The 20,835-nt window shown below is 43.1% G+C and overlaps 1 protein-coding gene across 3 annotated transcripts in view; it reads left to right on the top strand.

The window, feature by feature from the left end:
- The first annotated feature begins 368 nt into the window (after positions 1-368).
- The window catches only part of kiaa1549la (KIAA1549-like a), a 258,786-nt gene continuing 238,319 nt past the window's right edge, over positions 369-20,835 (top strand). The window contains exon 1 of one of the 3 annotated variants that reach the window (XM_072592550.1): positions 369-1,069. In XM_072592550.1, the coding sequence (XP_072448651.1) occupies positions 814-1,069 (256 nt within the window). In that variant the 5' untranslated portion in view covers positions 369-813. The remainder of the gene's footprint in view (positions 1,070-20,835) is intronic. The other 2 variants (XM_072592549.1, XM_072592552.1) reach the window with 2 other exon arrangements.

Raw genomic sequence — 20,835 nt, 5'->3', positions numbered from 1 at the left:
TGAGCCGAGAGGAGCCGGCCTTAAGACCCAATAATATCCCTGAACACAGGTTGACTGTAAAATATCTACACCAGCCTTGTGACTGACAGCCAGCCACAGCCTGAGAACGACTGAGGAACACAATAAAATGCAGTACGTGTAGCCAACACGTCTACATGACAGTGGAGCCCACGAGGAGGTTTTTGCTTTGAAGGTGATTTGAGACTGACTTAATATCAATGGGCAATTGCGAAACAAAATTTTTACAAAAATGTACATTTTGCTTGCATCTGACGGCAGAGTATGAATTATTTATGAACAACAACATGCAGTGCATACTCCTGGATTGCGGTGTGGGAAAGTGTTGGGAAGCCCTGAGGAAGCTGTGATTTCCGCAAGAGGTCGTCCTTGTCACATTTAGCTGCGCCCAGCCTCCCTCTCTCTCTCTCCCTCCTCCTCTGGATCCAGTCGGTGGAAATCTACGTGACTTTTTCATTTCCCCCCATCTCACTTCCCCCGAAAATAAAGCGACGTGCAGTCGCTGCAATAACAATTGCGAGCCGGATCATCATGGGAGACGCCATCGGCCGCACCTTTTCCGGATGAAGAGGACAGCGACCGAGACTATATGTTGTACACAGTGGGACCAAAGGGAGATAGCCACAGAGATGCGTTAGTGCAAAACTGACCTGCGAACTCAAGCCCAGGAAGGAGGAGGAGGAGAAGAAGGAGGGGGCAATTAACACTGAGAATCAGGATGCATGTCTGATTTTCTTTTCTGCTTTCCTCATTTAGCCTTGGAGCTGATAGCAAGCATGATTTTTGCAACTGTGAATGCTGACATTTGTCCGGATGCTGGTGGCTGTAGGTGATCTGGACAGAGGGCTCGCTCCTGGTTTTTACCTGCTGTTGGTGGCTATGTTCCTGGGGAATACAGGAGACTGGAGGTCATCAGCTGAGACCTCGGTCGAGGTGCCAGGAGGTGCCCGCCTTCAGCTCTGCCCTTCGCTGCTGAACGTGGGGATGGCTGCAAGATGCATCGGATTGTACATGCTGCTGCTGCTGTTCGTGCCCGGCTCGGCATCAAACGGTAAGGTGATCCGAGAGAGCACGGTGGAGGGCTGAGGGTGCGGGAGCAGCGCCCATGCAGAGACAACCTTGTGCAGATTTCTAGTGACCGTCTTCTTCGGAAAGTGTGGTCACCCCTACCCCGTCAGATTGATTGTTACCGGAGCCGTGTTTACAGTCCGCAAACACATCAGCAATGTTCAATTTCTCCGCCGTCTTTCTTTCAGATCTGCATTGATGCTAAGTGTGTCAAATTGGTATTGTTAGTATCAGTCTGTCTGGTGTTGAAGCCATGTCCTTGGCTGAACGTAGCAATAGCTCGGAACTTGATATTCCCTGTTTAAAAACATCTGATTGTATTGGTATCAGTGAGCCCTGCATGGTTTGTTAAAGCTTGCATTTATGTGGCACCTTTCACACCTTCAGCGTGGCCAGCATGGTTTGCAGCAATGAATCCTTCTGAAACGTGGCCGTTATAGTACATAACGCAGGAGAAAGCCCATCACCCTCTGTACTGCCATTCAGTTGCACGATGGCTGGTATGTAGCTTAACTCCATTGACCTGTCTTGGTTCCATTAACTCGTAACACCCGAGTTGAACAAAAATTCTCACAGGTTCAACAGGTTTTTATTTGGAGAGAGTACCAGGTTTCTATTGTCCTTTGTTTAATGGTGTTCCCCCTGTCATCAACCTGGTTGTAGTTCTCAGTTACTGCTGCACACCAGCCATCTCTCTCACCAGGGATAATAGTTTATACATATATATGCCATCAACTAATTAATCACTCTCCCTTAGATCACCACTTAAACTTCTGCACTCAAGTTAAAACAGGACAACTCCGTGTAATCGGCCCTCATCATTGAGCTTTTAACCTTGGCATCATTCTGGTGAAAGTGTGTGGTGTGCCATGTAATTAACACTGCAGCTGTTTAGTGTACAACAGGGTCCCACAACAATTGCAGTGACTGTCGGACAAAAACTGGGCATATTCTAAGGAGATTGCTTCTGCTCTTCATTGACCAGTGCTAAAGGGTCTTTTCTTCCCCCATCTGAGCAGACTGAAATACTTTTGAGGATATATCTGAAAAATGTGCCTCTAACGGAGTAGCACTCCCTCAGTACTTTCATTGTGCCACCTGAGACTAAGTATCCAAGACGTTAGTTTAAAGTTCCGGAGCCTATTTTCCAGTCCATTAAATGTGTAAAAAGTACTGAAGATTTTTCTAACCTTTGGTGCAGTACTGAGGGTAAGAAGTATCATCTGACAAATTAGACATTAAACTGGGGTATGATTTGCCCTCTGAAGTTGATGAAATTATCCCATGACACTATTTGAAACAAAAAAGCATAATTCTTGCTGGAACCAAAAGAGAAAATGCTGGAAAATCTCAGCAGGTCTGACAGCATCTGTAAGGAGAGAAAAGAGCTGACATTTCGAGTCTAACTGACCCTTTGTCAAAGCTTAAAAAAGGGAGAAATAGGGAGGTATTTATACGAGGCTGAGAGAAGATGAGTCATGGCTCCAGAAGCAAAGGTAGCAATAAAGAGGTGATAATGACAGTGCATAGAGAGATTATAGGGAGATTAGGAGCTGTGAATGACCAAGGCTGAAGCCAGTGCTGTGTGACAAAATATGTGGAGGATGGGGGGGAGGGGTGAAGCAGAGGCAAAATGGAAAACGGGAGAAGGGTAGCGAAGGGGAAGAGGAGAGAAAAAGGTGATGAGAGAGTGGGGAGCAAGAAAAAGAGAGACAATCAAGAAATAAGAGGTACAGAACAGTGAAAATAATATATAAAAAAAATAAATAAAGTAAATGAAAAAAAATTATCTGAAGTTGTTGAATTCAGTGTTGAGACTGGCAGGCTGTAACGTGCCTAATCAGAAGATGAGATGCTGTTCCTCCAGTTTGCGTTGAGCTTCACTAGAACATTGTAGCAGGCCAAGGACAGACATGTGGGTATGGGAGCAGGATTGTGTGTGAAGTGGCAAGCCACAGGAAGGTCCGGGACCTGATTGCGTACAGACCGAAGGTGCTCTGCAAAGTGATCACCCAGTTGATGTTTTGTCTCTCTGATATAGAGGAGACCACTTCTCCTTCAACTCATCCCATTTTCTCCAAGTCAAAGGTGTAGCAGTGGGTACCCACATGGGTCCTAGCTCTGCCTGCCTTTTCATGGGGTAGGTGGAACATTTCTTGTTCCAGGCCTACCCGGGTCCCCTCCCACAACTGCTTTATTGGTACATCGATGGCTATTTCGCTGCGGCTTCATGCTCTCGTCCTGACCTGGAAAAATTCATAAACTTCGCTTCCAGTTTCCATCCCTCCATCACCTTCACCTGGTCCATCTCCGACACTTGCCTTCCTTTCCTTGACCTTTCTGTCTCCATTTCCGACAATAGTCTATCCACTAATATCCATTACAAGCCCACTGACTCCCACAGCTATCTAGACTACAGCTCTTCTCACCCCACGTCCTGTAAGGACTCTATCCCTTTCTCTTAGGTCCTTTGCCTCCGCCGCATTTGTTCCAATGAGGCCACTTTCCAAAGTGGTGCTCTTAATATGTGCTCCACCTTCTCCAACTGTGGCTTCCAACCTACAGTTGTTGACAGGGCTCTCGACAGCGTGCAGTCCATCTCCTGCGCCACGGCCCTCACCCCCTCCCTGAACAAGGATTGGTTCCCTCTTGTTCTCACCTTTCACCCCACCAGCCTTCACATGCAAAGAATAATCCTCCGTCATTTTCGCCAACTCCAACACGACGCCACCACTAAACACATCCTACCTCCCTTCCCCTGTCTGCATTCCGCAGAGATCGTTCCCTCCAGTACAACCTCGTCCACTCCTCCATCACACCTAACACCTTTCCCATCACACACGGCACCTTCCCATGCAATCGCAAAAGGTGCAACACTTGCCCCTTTACCTCTTCCATGCTCGCCATCCAAGACCCCAAGCGCTCATTTCAGATTAAAGTAGCGTTTCACTTGTACCTCTTTCAATTTGGTCTATTGCATTTGTGGCTCCCAATGTGGTCTCCTCTATATCAGAGAGACAAAACGCCGACTGGGTGATCGCTTTGCTGAGCACCTTTGGTCTGTACGCAATCAGGTCCCGGACCTTCCTGTGGCTTGCCACTTCACACACAATCCTGCTCCCATACCCACATGTCTGTCCTTGGCCTGCTGCAATGTTCCAGTGAAGCTCAACGCAAACTGGAGGAACAGCATCTCATCTTCTGATTAGGCACGTTACAGCCTGCTGGTCTCAACACTGAATTCAACAACTTCAGATAATTTTATTTCATTTATTTTATTTTTTTCAAATTTTTTTTCACTGTTCTGTACCTCTTATTTCTTGATTGTCTCTCTTTCTCTCACTCCCCACTCTCTCATCAACTTTTTCTCTCCTCTTCCCCCTTTGCTACCTTTCTCCCTTGTTTTCCATTTTGCCTCTGCTTCACCCATCCCCCCCATCCCCCACATATTTTGACACACAGCACTGGCTTCAGCCTTGGTCATTCACAGCTCCTAATCTCCCTATAATCTCTCTATGCACTGTCATTATTATCTCTTTATTGCTACCTTTGCTTCTGGAGCCATGACTCACCTTCTCTCAGCCTCGTATAAATACCTCCCTTTTTTTTTAGCTTTGACAAAGGGTCAGTTAGACTCGAAACGTCAGCTCTTTTCTCTCCTTACAGATGCTGCCAGACCTGCTGAGATTTTCCAGCATTTTCTCTTTTGGTTTCAGATTCCAGCATCTGTAGTAATTTGCTTTTATCCATAATTCTTGCTGGTGTGGTGTCTAATATTCATCCTTCAGCCAACTCCTAAGGTAGATTATCTAGACCTTATTGTTGCTTATGGGAACATGCTGTGGAGTAATTTGTTGTTTGTTACGCCAATGACTACATTTCAGATATAATTCAAAGTACAAAAAACAGTAATGCTCAGGAACAGACTTCCAGCCAACCAGGACTGTACTGATATATGGTGCCTTTCTAAACTAAAAATCTTTTGCCTCTACGTAGTCTGTATCCCTCTATTCCCTGCCTATTCACAGATCTTTGTATGTTAAGTACTTTAGGTGTCCTGGGGCAAAGCAATGCAGTGTAAAAATGTTAATGTCTCGTCTTATTATTGCAATCTCTTTCCCTTCATAAACTTCAATTGAATTCTGACATCATGTTAGTGCAATAGCTGCTTCGTTGAGAATAAGAGATTGCATTCTTCATTTGTATTCCAAAGGAAGGTTATTATGTTTTTGTTAACCAGCCCTGTTAGTCTATAGGTTTTGCTGACTTCACAAATAATTCACTGATTTTAAGACCCTTGTTGATGTTTTTAGATCACTTAAAAGATTTGGTGGGTTAAGTTATTTTCTCTGCTGTTGGACACACAGAATAAACCTTCAGATTCGAGCCAGGTTTAGATTAGATTACTTACAGTGTGGAAACAGGCCCTTTGGCCCAACAAGTCCACACCGACCAGCCAAAGTGCAACACACCCAGACCCATTCCCCTACATTTACCCCTGCCCCTAACACTACGGGCAATTTAACATGGCCAATTCACCTAACCGCCACATTTTTGGACTGTGGGAGGAAACCGGCGCACCCGGAGGAAACCCCCGCAGACACGGGGAGAATGTGCAAACTCCACACAGTCAGTCACCTGAGGCAGGAATTGAACCCGGGTCTCTGGCGCTGTGAGGTAGTAGTGCTAACCACTGTGCCGCCGTGCCACCCATCACTATTATTCAGAAGTGATATCCAGACGCAATTCTTTATTGGAGTTCCTCCCCACCCCCACTCCCATCATTGGAACAAGCTGTTGAGGTTGGGCTATATCAAAATCAGAACTTTTTTTTGTTTATTATGCAAAGTTCTTGAGGGTTGCAGAATCAATGCAGATGAATGTAATTAAGATGCACACTAGCGATTGTTCATTTGAATGTTGTAACAGAATTGAGGGGCTCAGTGGTCTCTTCAATTTCCTTAATCTGATGAGTTCCTCCCTCTGCGTTTACAAATGCTGAAGTACTTATGCCCCAAAACAAGCACTCTGTAGCCAGGAGTGTCTTGAACCTCTTTCTGATGAGCTTTTTGGGATCGAAGACTCAGGTCCAGAAAAACCCCTTGGGACCTGACTTAATCAAGCAGGGTCAGCATGGCTTCCTGAAAGCGGAGATCATCCCTGACACATTTATTTGAATTCTTTGAGGAGGTAACGAGCAGAATAGATAAAGGAAACCAGTTAATGTACCATATTTGGATTTCAAAAGGGCATTTAATAAGGCATTGTGCACAAAGCTACTTAATAAGGTAAGAACCCATGGTGCTGGGGTGTAATATGGATAGAAGATTGACTAACCAGTAGAAGACTAGACAGTTGGATAAGGAATAAGTTTTCAAGATGGCAACCTTTAATTAGTGGTTTGTTGCAGGGATCAGTCTGGGTCCATAATTAGTTACAATATAGATGAATGATTTAAATGAGGGAAGTGAACGTAGGATGGCCATAAAAACAGTATGGATGGTTATGAGTGGGCAAAAACCATTGGCATTTTTTCATTCACTCAGGGGACATGGGCATTAGTGGCAAGCCAGCATTTATTCACTATCTCTATCTACCCTTGAGAAAGTACTGGTGAACTGCCTTCTTGAACTGTTGTAGTCCATGAGCTGTAGGTTGACCCACACTGTCCTTGGGGAGAGAATTCCAGGATTTTGTCCCAGTGATCTCCGTTGGCAACAGTGTGATTCCGGTAAGGGTTGGATCACGTGCTTCATTCTGCGCATGCATCAATGTCAGCTACTGACAGAACTGTACAGAGAGCAGCTTTCTTAGATTTTTTAAACGTACTGTGTTAAATTTACTTTTGTTTCATTAATAACTATGAGTTCAATCTTCATTCAGGCTGCGCTATATCTTTGTGTGATTTCTGAGCGATCGTGAGTCATGTTTTTTTGCTGGTCTGCCCCTAACCCCACTTTTACCATAGGCTCCATTATTTCTATGAAGCGATTTTCTATTAACCAGGTTTCGCTGGAACACAACTATGGCATTACAGGAGAACTACCTCTATGCGGGAGTATTCCATCATATTCCTGACTTGTACCTTGCAGATTGTGGACAGGCTTTGGGGAATCAGATGAAGGAGCCAGGAGTCCTAGCCTCTGACCTGCTCTTGTAGCCACTGTGTTTATGAAGTGAGTCCAGTGAGTTTCTTTGGGGCAATGGTAACCTCCAGAACTCCTTCCTATCGGAAAGATATTGTGAAACTTGAAAGGGTTCAGAAAAGATTAACAAGGATGTTGCCAGGGTTGGAGGGTTTGAGCTATAGGGAGAGGCTGAATAGGCTGAGACTGTTTCCCCTGGAGCATTGGAGGCTGAGAGGTGACCTTATAGAGGTTTACAAAATTATGAGAGGCATGGATAGGATAAATAAACAAAGTCTTTTCCCTGGGGTGGGGGAGTCCAGAACTAGAGGGCATAGGTTTAGGATGAGAGGGGAAAGATATAAAAGAGACCTAAGGTGCAACTTTTTTCACGCAGAGGGTGGTGGCTGCTGGTAGAATTACAGCATTTAAAAGGCATCTGGATGGCTATATGATGAGGAAGGGTTTGGAGGGTTATGGGCCAAATGCTGGCAGATGGACTAGATTAGGTTAGGATATCTGGTCGGCATGGATGGGTCAGACTGAAGGATCTGTTTGCTGTATATCTCTGACTATGTGGTCTTCTCGAGTGGTGGAACAGACTCAATGGGCTATACAGGGCGAAAGTGAGGACTGCAGATGCTGGAGATCAGTGTCAAAAGTGTGGTGCTGGAAAAGCACAGCCCTTCGTCATTCATCAGGATGAAGGGCTTATGCCTGAAACGCTGATTTTCCTGCTCCTTGGATGCTACCTGACCTGCTGTTTTTTCCAACACCCATGCCACCACTCAATGGGCTATACATTCCTGTAACTTATGATTTTGACCACATCACATTGTTGGACCTTGCTGCGAAGGAAATGATGAAATCTGCTGGATTATTTTAGAAGTTCAGTGATTCACTTTATTGAGGTAAGCTTGTTACTCATCTAGTCTGGCCTACCAGACAGCTGTTAGGGCAGCTAAGAATAAGAAATTAATCTGTCCTTAGCCTGTGTTCTCCTAATTCTGAGAACAAATAAGAATATAAAAGAGGGAGACTAATGTCTGTGACATCACAGAAAGATAACTGATGCAAGGACCCAACTGCATCATCAGAGACAGATACAGGACTATGGGGAGTCAGTGGGGCAGTGCAAATGGTTTTTGGCAGAACAAAACAAAACTAGCATCAATACATTGGAAAGGACATTGGTCCACCTGTGTGGATGGAAGGATACAAATTGCAAAGAACTGAGCCTTTTAGTAGACAGTGACCACATTTTGGTGTCATGCGTTCTTGGCTGAGAGCCCAGGCATCCATTAGTCTCTTGACATACTTGATTCCCTGCTTGGTTAACAGCTTTGGGTGTGTGATCTCCGTTATCAGTTTCATAATGTTCCCTTAAACAGGGCTGAGTGACTTAAAGTGCTTGCAGTTTCAGCTGTTGAAATGTTAAAAGTCTGCATAGTTGATTTGGACTGTAGTAAAAAGAAATTTTCTTAACATAGTGGTAAATAATCAATGTTTTGTTAAAGGTTTTTATACATTCAGCTGTCACAATATGGTTCATTATCGAGAGTGTGGTGCTGGAAAAGCACAGCAGGTCAGACAGCATCCAAGGAACAGGAGAATCAACATTTCGGGCAAAAGCCCTTCATCAGGAATCATTCCTGATGAAGGGCTTTTGCCCGAAACGTTGATTCTCTTGCTCCTCGCATACTGCCTGACCAGCTGTGCTTTTCCAGCACCACACTCTTGACTCTGATCTCCAGCATCTGCAGTCTTCACTTTTGCTACAATGGGATTCATTACCTCTTTATAGTGTATAATTAATATTTAGGCATGAAAGTGCCAACACCTGACCTCAGGGTTTAGATGGAGAGGTAAAGCCTGGCACGTAGGACATGAAAAGCCATGGTGGGTGGATGGGCATGGTCTGGAGTATGGATAAATAGGGACTGTTTGGCCAAAGGGGGGCATATCTTGGCATGGTGTCATGAGGAGCCATGGGCCTTGTTTAGCAGGACATACTTAGTATTGGGATATGAAGGGTTGAGGGGGTGGAAGGGGCATATGAGATGGCATGGATTGGGAATGTGGGGGTGAGAGAGGTGTGGGCTGGATGACCTTTTTTCTGTTTTTACTCTTAACTGGGTCAAAGTCTCACTGCATTGAGTCAAGACTTTTAAACAGCCTCCCTCCGTACACAGCGGTCCTTGAGCTACCTCTGAAGCTGTCTCAGAACATTTCCTGGTGTCCTTGCCAAGCTGCTGCTCACACCTTCACCCGCACCCCTGGCAATGATGATCCCACCCTTCTGGGTACTTTCTACCACGGTGAATGGTTTCAGCAAGCAAATTCTCTGCTTTCTGCTCCCAGGTTCGAGGATGTAAATCTGGGGCAATATCTCCTGATGTGTCTCAGTGTCATTGTTTTCCAATGCTCTTGCTAAGCACTAATGAATATTTTACAACATGAAAGATGCAATATAAATATAAATTGTTGAATTCCCTTTTTACACCTATGATCTGATATCAATGATGGCTATGAATCAAAGCATTCAAGAGGGTATTGGATGTTTATTTGGATGGCACTGGTGTGTAGGGATACAGATAAAAGGCAAGAGATTGTATTGTAATAATTCTGTGATTCTGTGAATGAGAATGCATCCCTATCTTCCCTGGCACTGCTCTAACTGAGTTTAATAACTGAATCGTAACAGGAAGGAATTGTGATTTTGCAGGATGTGGGTATGCATGACAGAACATGACTGTGCTTGGCTTATTTGTTGGTCAGTCACATGGAATGGGGGGGGTGGTTATCCTGGGAGAAAAGGCTAGGCAGGTTGAGCCTGTATCTATTACAATTTAAAAGAATGAGAGATTTCCCAGAGGGGACTTGGCAGGGTAGATACTAAAAAAAACTTCCTCTTGTGGGAGAGATTTGAATTCGGGATACAGTTGAAGGTAAGAGATCTTTAAAATAGAGATGAGGAGAAGGTTTATGAATGTGAAGGCAGGGTATTGATTATTTTGATCAGGAATAGAGTCACAGAGTAGGCTGGGAAATGGAGTTGATACCTCAATCAGGTTAGCCATGATCCTTATTGAATGGCAGAGCAGGCTGAAGGGGCCAATTAACACCCTCCTGCTCTTCATTTGTATATACACATCTATCTCTGATACTTCAGCCACATTTCAAGGAAGCATGTGAGCAAGCTTGACATCCTAATTGTCACCGAAAAGAGCCAGGAGTCATCCAATCACTTTTTTGTTTGCTATATTTTGCGGTGAAACTCTGAGAGGGAGCAGATGGATTAATGTTTTAGGGAGAGATTCTCTATCTGAACCTTGTGGTCTTCTTCAGTGGATCTTTTCATGTGGTCAGAGTGAGATTGTATCTAATGGTGACTCAGGGTCAGCTGGAACTCACAGGACTGCCTTAGGGAGACCTTGGTAGAATTTCTTGGAGTTTTTCGTGAAAATAATTAGAGATTCTATTTTCTTTCCATTGGCATACTGGGGGTTGGGAGGAGTTGAGTTGAGACTGTGGTACTGGAAAAGCACAGCAGATCAGGTGGCATCTGAGGAACAGGAGAATTGACGTTTTTGGGCAAAAGCCCTTGATGATTCCCTTGCTCCTTGGATGCTGCCTGACTTGCTGTACTTTTCCAGCACTACACTCTCGACTCTAATCTCCAGCATCTGCAGTCCTCACTTTCACCTAGTTGGAGGAATTGAACAAAGAGATTGCGTCCTCACTAGCAGGTAGGCTGAACAGAGATCAAACTCATTTTCTCTTCCTCCTTTGTTTCAAAGGGGACACATTTGCAAGGTATTTCCCTCTTTACAATGCTGTCCAACGTGCTATGCATTTACTGTTTTAATTTTTGATTTGAAGCATTTGCAGTGTTCATTCGAACACTTTACGGTCAAAATTTGTCTTTTACTTCAGCTGGAGTATTATGTGTCCAATTCTGAGCACCACGCTATCGGAATATTAAAGACATGGAGACAGTCCACAGGAGATTTACTTGAATCGTACCAGGATTGAAGGCCCAAGCAGAGACTGGAGAATTTGGGATTGATTTCCTTAAAGCAGAAAAAGTTAGAATAGGAAGATTATATGGAGCAGATTTAGTAGAGATGCCGAAGATGTTGGTGGATTGACTGCGGAGAAACTGTTGCTACAGGCAGGAGGGTTAGTAACTGGAGAGGAGAGGTTTAGGTAATTGGCAAAAGGACCAGCGGGGAGATGGAGAGATTTTTCAGTGAATCCTTTTAATCTGGCACATAGAATCTGAAAAAAATTGGTGAAAACAGATTCAAAAGTAACTTTCAACAGGGAATTGGATGTGAAATTTTAGAAGTAAAAATATTCAGGTCTATCAAAAAAGAACAGGGGACTTAAAGCTAGCATAACAGCTGAATAGCTGTGTGAATATTCTATGTTAGAATATCTATCTTAAAAAAAATCAATAGATTATACCTGTAGTGCTTTTGGACCTGGGGGTAAACATGGACTGGCTTTGCTTAGTATTCAGATCAATAGTACCTGATGCTATGGAATATCTTGATTAAACTCTTGTTTACTTCTCCAGACCTGTCAATGTCCCCTTCAGCAGCAAGCCCTCAGCTATTCACCCTTCACCTTCTGCCCTCCATCAGTGTTTCTCCACAGTCAAGCACCTTTGAGCCTTTCCAACTTAAAATTTGTAATATAAATGCAAATTGCAGTTTCTAGCTTTGAAGCTAGAAGCTGAGTCCAACAAAGCACAGTAAAGTGTGGTAAAGGACAGACTTGTGAGCAAAATGAAACCGATACACTTTCTTTCAAAGTTACCTAACACTATTAGCATGACCTACTTTTTCTTTCTCCATGTGTGCTCCACTAACTCCTCTTCATGCACTTGTATTTGCCCCAGCTACTCTGTGTTAGTGGGTTCCAGTTTCTGATTGCTCTCTTGGTGTGGGGGTTTCTCATACAAACTGACAAAGCAGGAGTAGGTTGATAAGATTATAGCTGATCTGATTGTTACATCTAATCCACATTTCTAATTACCCTGATAACCCACCAACCCCTTGTTTAATAAGAATCTGTCTACACACACTAAAAGAAATTGCTGGGAAAAGCTCAACAGGTCTGGCAGCATCTGTGGAGAGAAATTAGAATAAACGTCTCAGATCCAGTGACCCTTCTTCAGAATGGATGGTAGCGAGGAAAACACTGATAGTTATACAGAAGGTAGCATGGAGGAACGGGAGAGAGAAAAGCAGTTGGATAGTCAAAGGAGTGGTTAAGGGTCAGACTAGGAGAGTGAGTAGTTGCTAATGGGGACTGTTAGAAGCAGACAGTGGGTTGTGTTTGGTCGAAGCCCATGTGATGATGAGGCCTGGTGTGTGGGGGTTGGGGTAAGCCCTCAAATTGTTGAACTCCATATTGATTCCAGAAGCTGCAGAGTCCCCAAGTGGAAGTTGAGATGCTGTTCTTTCACCTGATACTGAGCTTCGCTGGAGCACTGCAGTGAGCCTGAGTCAGAGATGTTGGCCGGGGGGAGCATAGTGGTGTGTTGAAGTGGCAGGCAACTGGATACTCAGGGTCTTTTTTGCAGACAGAACATAGGTGTCCTGTGAAGTGGTCACCCAGTATGTATTTTGTAACCCCAATGTAAAGAAGACCACCATGTACCTAGCTACCATCAGTTCTGAAGAAGGGTCACTGGACCCTAAACATTAACTCTGCTTTCTCTCCATAGATGCTGCCAAGTCTGCTGAGTTTTCCAGTACTTTCTGTTCCTGTTTCTGCTTTCCAGCATCTGCAGTTCTTCTGTTTTTTTTGTGAAGAATCTGTATGCCTTTGTCTTAAAAGTATTCGAAGAATCTGCTTCTAGGAGATAAAGGGCTGCACCCGAAATGTCAACTCTCTTGCTCCTCAGATGCTGCCTGACCTGCTGTGCTTTATTGATTCAAAAGAATGGGATTCCACTACCCAATAAGGAGAGTGCTGCATAGGCTCATGACTCTGAGAGAAAGAGAAAGGGTCTGATCTATTTTAAATTATCACCCTTTTGTTTCTAGATTCTCTCAAAAGAGAAAGCATTTATCCCTCCAGGGCCCCCAAGTTTCAATCCTACCCAACTTTAAATAAGGAGGCAACCCATCGATTCCAAATATTTCACCAGTAAACCATTTCTGACCTACCTCCAACACATTTTCAATGCAATACTGTGCACAGTACTCCATATGCAACCTCACCAGTGCCCTGTCTAACTAAAGCATAACCTCCCTACTTTTCTAGTCAGTTCCACTTGCAATAAATGATAGCATTTATTATCTTTTCTCATTACTTATTGCCCCTGTATTCTCACCTTTGTTATTCATGCACATGGACATCCACCTCTGCATGGGGTGGCATGGTGGCTCAGTGGTTAGCACTGCTGCCTCACAGCACCAGGGACCCAGGTTCAATTCCAGCCTTGGGTGACTGTGTGGAGTTTGCACATTCTACCTGTGTCTGCGTGAGTTTCCTCCCACAGTCCAACGATGTGCACGTCAGGGGAATTGGCCATGTTAAATTGCCCATAGTGTAAGGTGCATTAGTCAGAGGGAAATGGGTCTGGGTGGGTTACTCTTTGGAGGGTCGATGTGGACTGGTTGGGCCGAAGGGCCTGTTTCCACACTGTAGGGAATCTAAAATGAAATCTCTGAGCTCTGCAGAGATACCATTTAAATTTAGATAATTATGCTAATGTTTATTCTTACTGCCAAAAAGGACAGTTTTACATTTTTCCCCACATTATAATCTATTTGACATTCTTTTACTCACTCACTCAACCTATCAGTATCTTTTTTGTAACCTATTTGTTTCTTCTTAATTTTTGACTCAGCTTTGTGTCATCAGCAAATTTGGACACCGTTCCTTTATCCAAGTCATTCATATAAATTGTAAACAGTTGAGGTCCCAGCACCGATTCCTCGACATACCATTCATTGCATCTTGCCTGAGAAAGAACCATGTTAAACTTGCTCTTTGCTTCTTGTTAGCCAGCTAGTATACCACCTGCTTCAATATGGTACCCTTGACATCATGAGCTCTTAGTTTCCACAATAGCCTTTAGAGACACCTTATCATGGATTTTTAAGTTTACCTATATCCACAGCATGTGTCACCTCCTCAAAAAACTTTGTTTTGTAAAAGGGAAATCACATTGTCAACTATGTTGACAATCTGTTTACCTTAATTTTATCCACGTCCCCGACATAGCATTTTAAATAACACCTTCTAACATTTTCCTGATAGTAGATGTTATGCTAAGTAACCTGTAGTTTGCAGAGATCTGTCTCTCTCCCTTTTCACAATCTTCCAAACTAATGGGACCCTGCCTGAATCCAGGGAGTTTTGGAAAATTAAAACCAATGCATCAACTGTCTCATTAGCCGCTGCTTTTAAGACTCTGGGAAAAAAGTACCTTCGGATCTAGTGCTCTTGTCCACCCATAGCATCAGCAATTTACTCATTCCCATTTCTCTAACTATGATTTTCCTGAGTTCCTCTCTCCTTTTTATTTCTGAACTTATTAGTTTTCCTGGGATATTGTTTGGAACCTCTGTGTAGTGTAAACTGATACAGAACGTCTGTTTAGTCCATGTGCAATTTCCTTATTTTCCATTATTAATTCTCCAGTCTCACTTTCTATTAGGACCATGCACACTTTGTTAATTCAATCTTCGTTAACATTTATAGAAATGCTAATTATGTGTTGTGATATTTTTGGTTAGCCTTCTCTTGCAGTCGAATTGTTCCCCTTTAGTAACTTTTTGGTCATTCTTTTCCTAGTTTTATATTCTATCCAGTCTTCTGATCTGTTACCTGTGTTTGCAAAAATAGGTGCTTTTTCTTTAAGTTTGATGCTATCTTTAAGATTTCTGGTTAAGCACAGATGTTGGGTCTGTCCCATAGAATTTTTCCTACTCATTGAAGTGTACCATTGAAATATCCTCTTAACTGTCTACCGTAGCACTTCTATTGACCCAACCTTGAACCCATCCATTTTAACCTGCTTTCATACCTTTTAAACTAAAATAGTTTTGGACCCACTCTCACCCTCAAATTGAATGTCAAATTCTGTCATGCTATGGTGGCTGCTACCGAGGGATACCTTCACTCTGATATAATTCCTTCAGCTTACCCCCTTGGAAAGCACCAGCCTCTAGTATAGCCTGCTGTCCATGTGCTCAGAATGTGTTGCTCATAGAAACTATCCTGAAAACATTCTATGAGCTTCACATGTCGTCTATCTTTGTTCATCTGACTTTACCAGTTGATACATAGATTAAAATCTCTCACATTGTTAGAGATATCACCATTACCTGCAAGGTCCCCTCAAAAGCATGTGCTATTCTAACTTGAAAACGTAGGCCTGCTTCTTCACTCTTACTTGGTCAAAATTCCTTTCCTAGTTTTAGTGCGGGTTGACCTATACCATGTGGACTGCAGCACTACAAAAAAAGGCTATATAGAACTATCTTCTTGATGTCAGTCAGGGATGAGCAATAAATTTGATGTTTACCAGCAATGTCCACATCCCAAAAATGAGTAGGTATGATGACCCCTAGTTTTAGATGTACAACCAACTGGAAGTACTTGCTTACCTAGTCAAAATTCCAAGATCCCCATACAGTCACCTCTCCGACTACTCGTGAAAAGAGCCCCAGCCTGATCAATCCTTCTTGAAAGTTGGAAGTCTTCTTTGTTTTGGGCAATAAATACTGGCCTGACCAATGGCACCTCCAACCAGAAGGTCAGTTTTAAGAGAAAGCACAGACTGAAAAGCAATTCGAATAGTCCTCCAGGTTTCCATTGAGCATATCTTTGAGAGTTGGTTCTCAGACTTTATTAAGAGCCTTATTTACTTCACTACCACTGAAGCTTGCCTCTTTTGCCATTTTCCACATTGTTGAAAATGTAGTAGACACCAAGTAGTAAATTTACAGAATAGTGCTGGGAAAGTACAGTAGGTCAGGCAGTATCCGAGGAGCAGGAAAATCGACGTTTCGGGCAAAAGCGCTTCGTTGGGAATCCTGATGAAGAGCTTTTGCCCGAAACATCGATTTTCCTGCTCCTTGGATGCTGCCTGACCTGCTGTGCTTTTCCAGCACCACTCTAATCTTGACTGTAATCTCCAGCATCTGTAGTACCCACCTCATCCTTTATTGGTCAGTGCATTAAGTGTAAGGGTTAGGAGGTCATGTTGTGGCTGTACAGGCCATTGGTTAGAATATTGCATGCAATTCTGCTCTGCCAGCTATAGGAAGGATGTTGTGAAACTTGAAAGGGTTCAGAAAAGATTTACAAGGATTTTTGCCATAGTTGGAGGGTTTGAGCTATAGGGAGAGGCTGAATAGCTTGGGGTTGTATTCCCTGGAGCGTTGGAAGCTGAGGGGTGACCTTATAGAGGTTTGTAAAATCATGAGGGGCATGGATTGGGTAAATAGACAAGGTCTTTTCCCTGGGATGGCGGAGTCCAAAACTAGAGGGCAGAGGTTTAAGGTGAGAGGGGAAAAATTTAAAAGGGACCTAAGGGGCAACGTTTTCACGCAGTGGGTGGTGCCATGGAATGAGCTGCCAGAGGATGTGGTGGAGGCATCTGCATCGGTGAATAAATATGAAGGGTTTGAAGTGATATGGGCCAAATACTGGCAAATGGGACCAGATTTAATTTAGGATATCTGGTTGGCAAGGACGAGCTGGACTGAAAGGTCTGTTTCCATGCTGTATATCTCTGTGACTGTGAGATGATAGCTGTTTGCTGGCGAGTTCCCAATGATATCCTCTATTTTAAAGCATCCATTACATTTTGTAAAATGTGTCAAGGCTCTCTCTACAGTGTTTCATTAGATGATATTTGAAACTGAGCCACATGTTTCAGATGAGTTTATCTAACATGATTAACTGAGTTGATAGGGCAGATTAAGAGAAACTCAAGGGTGGCACAGTGGCTCAGAGAGTGACAGGTGGTGGGGGTGGGGGGCGGGGAGAGAAAGTGTGGCAAGAAGGTAGCCACAGAGAGAGAAAGAGAGAGGCAGGCAAGTAGCAAATGAGAGAGAATGGCAGGCAGGTCGAGAGAGGGAGAGAGACAGATAGTTAAAGAGAGTGGCAGGCAGGTAGAGAATGAGAGACTCGGGGCCTGGATTCAATTCCAGCTTTGGGCAATTGTCTGTGTGGAGTTTGTACATTCTCCCCGTGTCTGCACAGGTTTCCTTCGGGTGCTCTGGTTTCCTCCCACGGTCCAAAGATATGCAAGTCAGGTGAATTGCCGTGCTAAATTGCCCATAGTGTTCAGGAATATGTGGGTTAGGTGCATTAGTCAGGGGTAAATGTAGAGGCATAGGGTAGGGGAATGGGTTTGGCCGGTTACTCTTTGGAGAGTCAGTGTGGACTTGTTGGGACAATTGGCCTGTTTCCACACTGTAGGGATTCTATGATGATTTTATATCCTCTGATCAGGGAATCCAGAACAAACTTAAAATGAGAGCCAGCCCTTTCAGGAATGGCGTCAGGAAGCATTTCTTCACATCAAGGATAGTGGAAGTCTCAAACTGTTCCCCCCCCCACCTGCCAAATAAAACAGACTTTAAGGTTAGGAAAGTGACAAAAGTTGGTTAAATATGTCAAAACTCATTTTTATTAGACGAGGGTTGCTTCTCTGCGTCTGCTGAGATTTTACCAGTAAATAGTCTTGTTGAGGGCTGGCCAGGGGGCTGTCTCCTGTTTGGACACCCATGTGCCCTCGGGTGTTCTGTGTAATCTCTAATGATCAGGGCCCATGTATACAAACATTTAAAAATAGACAAAATATGAGGTTCACATATTGTTTACATGTATTTATGATGGTATCCATCAGTAAATTAGGAATATAAAGGCAGTGTCAGTAATGGTGACTGGGAAGTATTGTTGTACAAGCCCATCTGGTTCACTCAGCGCCCTTTAAGGATGGAATCTGCCATCCTTGTGTGATCTGGTCTACGTGCGATTCCAGACCAACAGCAATGTTGTTGACTCTTCCGTATCCTCTGAAATGGTCTAGCAGGCCAGTCAGTTCAAGGATAATTGGTGATTGGCACCATATCCTGCCCTTGACAGTAATTCTCAGATCCCATGGAAAAATCAATCACTTAAAGCCAAAAGCACTTCATATTGGCAGCAGTAAACAGTCTAGGCAAGACAGCTCCTGAATTTCCTCCTGGTTCCTCTCCACAATTGATACTTTGTTTTCTTTTAAAATCATCCTTAAACCTTCATCGAGCAAGCTTTTGACCACTTACTGTAATGTCTCCCCTGATGTAGCCTGAAGTGTATAACTTTACTTTTAAAATGCTCCTATGAAATGCCTATGTTAATGAAATTGATACAAAAGATCGTAGAAGGTTCAGGGCAAATCGTATCCAGTGGAAATCATGTTTTCATGATCTTTTGCATTGTTTTGAAGAAAATCAGGTTGCATCCACAAATTGAATTAATCACTACAGTGAATTTCTGGTAATTGGGCTTGTCTGCAGATATTCAGTAGACTTCAAATTGAGTGGTTTTTTTTGGCATTAGTAGATACTAACAAGTGTGTACCCCGTGAAATCAGTAAATGGTTCCGAATACTGCTCTTCAGTCATTTTCAAAACCAGTTTGAGTTTTTCTCCATAGTGCACTCAGAGAGTGTGGGTTTTTTTTTTGCATGGAGAAATCTATTTTCAGCTGGATTGATAAATCTGCAGTAGGTTACTACTCTTAAATGCATCAATGAATGTGTTAAATCAGGAGAATAAAATAAATAATTACTTTCTGCTAAGCCACCCATTTTGGTTCATGATAGATTTTTTGCTTGTTATTTTTGCAAATTAGTTTATTCAGGAAAGTGATCCATTCATATGCGTTGGGAAATTGCAAGTAATGCTCAGAGTTTTGGCTTTGAGCCCAGTTGACGCATGATCACATTGTCCTTAAATGCACTTGTAGAGAGCCAGCAAGGGCTTCAGGTTGAACGGCAGCTTTCTCTGCTGTCACCTTGAATCCACATTCTATTCATTCGTAACTTAGAGTACGTCTTCTCTCCTGAGCCTCCCTTGTCTTATTCATGCACGGTATATGGCCAGACCAGAATTTATTACCTTCTTTTAAGAAGGTTGTTGTGAACTGTCTTCCATGAATAGCTCAGTAAGTCATTGCTGAAGGCAGTTCAAAATCAATGTTGCCAAGTGTCTGGAATCATATCTCACTCTGACAAAGTAATGTTGCCTTATGGCGGAAGGGTTTGAAAGCTTTGACACTGAGGAGTGCTTTACACATCACCTATTTTAATATCAGAGGATGGGTGGACAGAATGGCTCAGGATCTCATCAGGAGGATGAAGGCGTGCAATCTTGCTTTTTCCTAACTGTCTTTGCAACAAATACTTTCTTATCAATGTGACCTGCCACCAGTTGTGAATATGTGTTGAACAAAAAGTAGTTAATAGCAAGAACCACTTCTAATTAGACCAAGGAACTGGCTTTCTTCTCCACATGGTATGAAACAGTCTGAAGATCCTTATAGTTAAGAGGATGGTGGCAGTAAGCCTTAGCCAATGGTGTAACTGCAGGGAATGACCGCAGATTATCTTCCTTAAGGGACATTGCCAAATCAAAACACATCCGATTTATTAATCAGGCAGATTTATGATACTTTTATTTTGGATTAATTTGATTGAATTGAACTTTCCCAGCTGCTGTAATGGGAGTTAGAACTGACTCCAGATCATTTGGCAAGGCTTGAGGAATACTATTACAATAATGCACCCACCACTCTGTCATTTCCCCTTAAATACTTCCATCTTCAGCAGCCTCTGCTCATGGTTAGTTGCCTTAGTCAGATCAGGATATCTTTTGTTTTTTAGCCACGGTCAAAATGTTGGAATCATAGCAGTCGGTTTGTCCAGGGTAAGTTCCTTTGAACAGCTGTATAAAATATTAGTATGAGACAGCTGTATAAGCCATTTATGTCAAGTCCTTTATGAAAACTGATCTAGGTGCTTTGATTCGCGATGAATTAATCAACAAGGTAACAATCCACTTTCCAAATCCTCCCAATTTATGAAATGTTGTAATGAAATGTTACTTGGCACTCTACCACTACCTTTCTTGGCATCATTCCTCTACCCTCAGCTTGCACCCTACCCTCCCAGCATCCTGGCATCCCAATTGTGTTATGGCTTAGCATTTGACACACAATGGCTGTCAGAACATTTGAATGTCCAAATAGGTCAGCTGGCACCTGTGAAACAGGCACATGGTTTGTCTCCTCTGACCTTCCTGCTTTATAAAAAAACTGTCAGAATGGAAGCACAGTTCCACATTTCTGAAATAACCCTGATCATGATCTCCTCTCAGAGAGGCAGAGCTCCCTTCAGTGATAAAAATTGAAGGTGATCTTTGTGAGTTTGCAAAGTTAAAAATCACACAACACCAGGTTATAGTCCAACAGGTTTAATTGGAAACACTAGCTCTCGGAGCGCCACTCCTTCATCAGTTGGTTGTAGAGGACACAATTGTAAGACACAGAATTTATAGCAAAAGTTTATAGTGTAATGTAACTGAAATTATACATTGAAAAA

This window comes from Chiloscyllium punctatum, chromosome 22 (assembly GCF_047496795.1).
Source record: "Chiloscyllium punctatum isolate Juve2018m chromosome 22, sChiPun1.3, whole genome shotgun sequence".
Lineage (NCBI taxonomy): Eukaryota > Metazoa > Chordata > Chondrichthyes > Orectolobiformes > Hemiscylliidae > Chiloscyllium > Chiloscyllium punctatum.
This window is presented reverse-complemented; position numbering and strand designations above follow the sequence as displayed.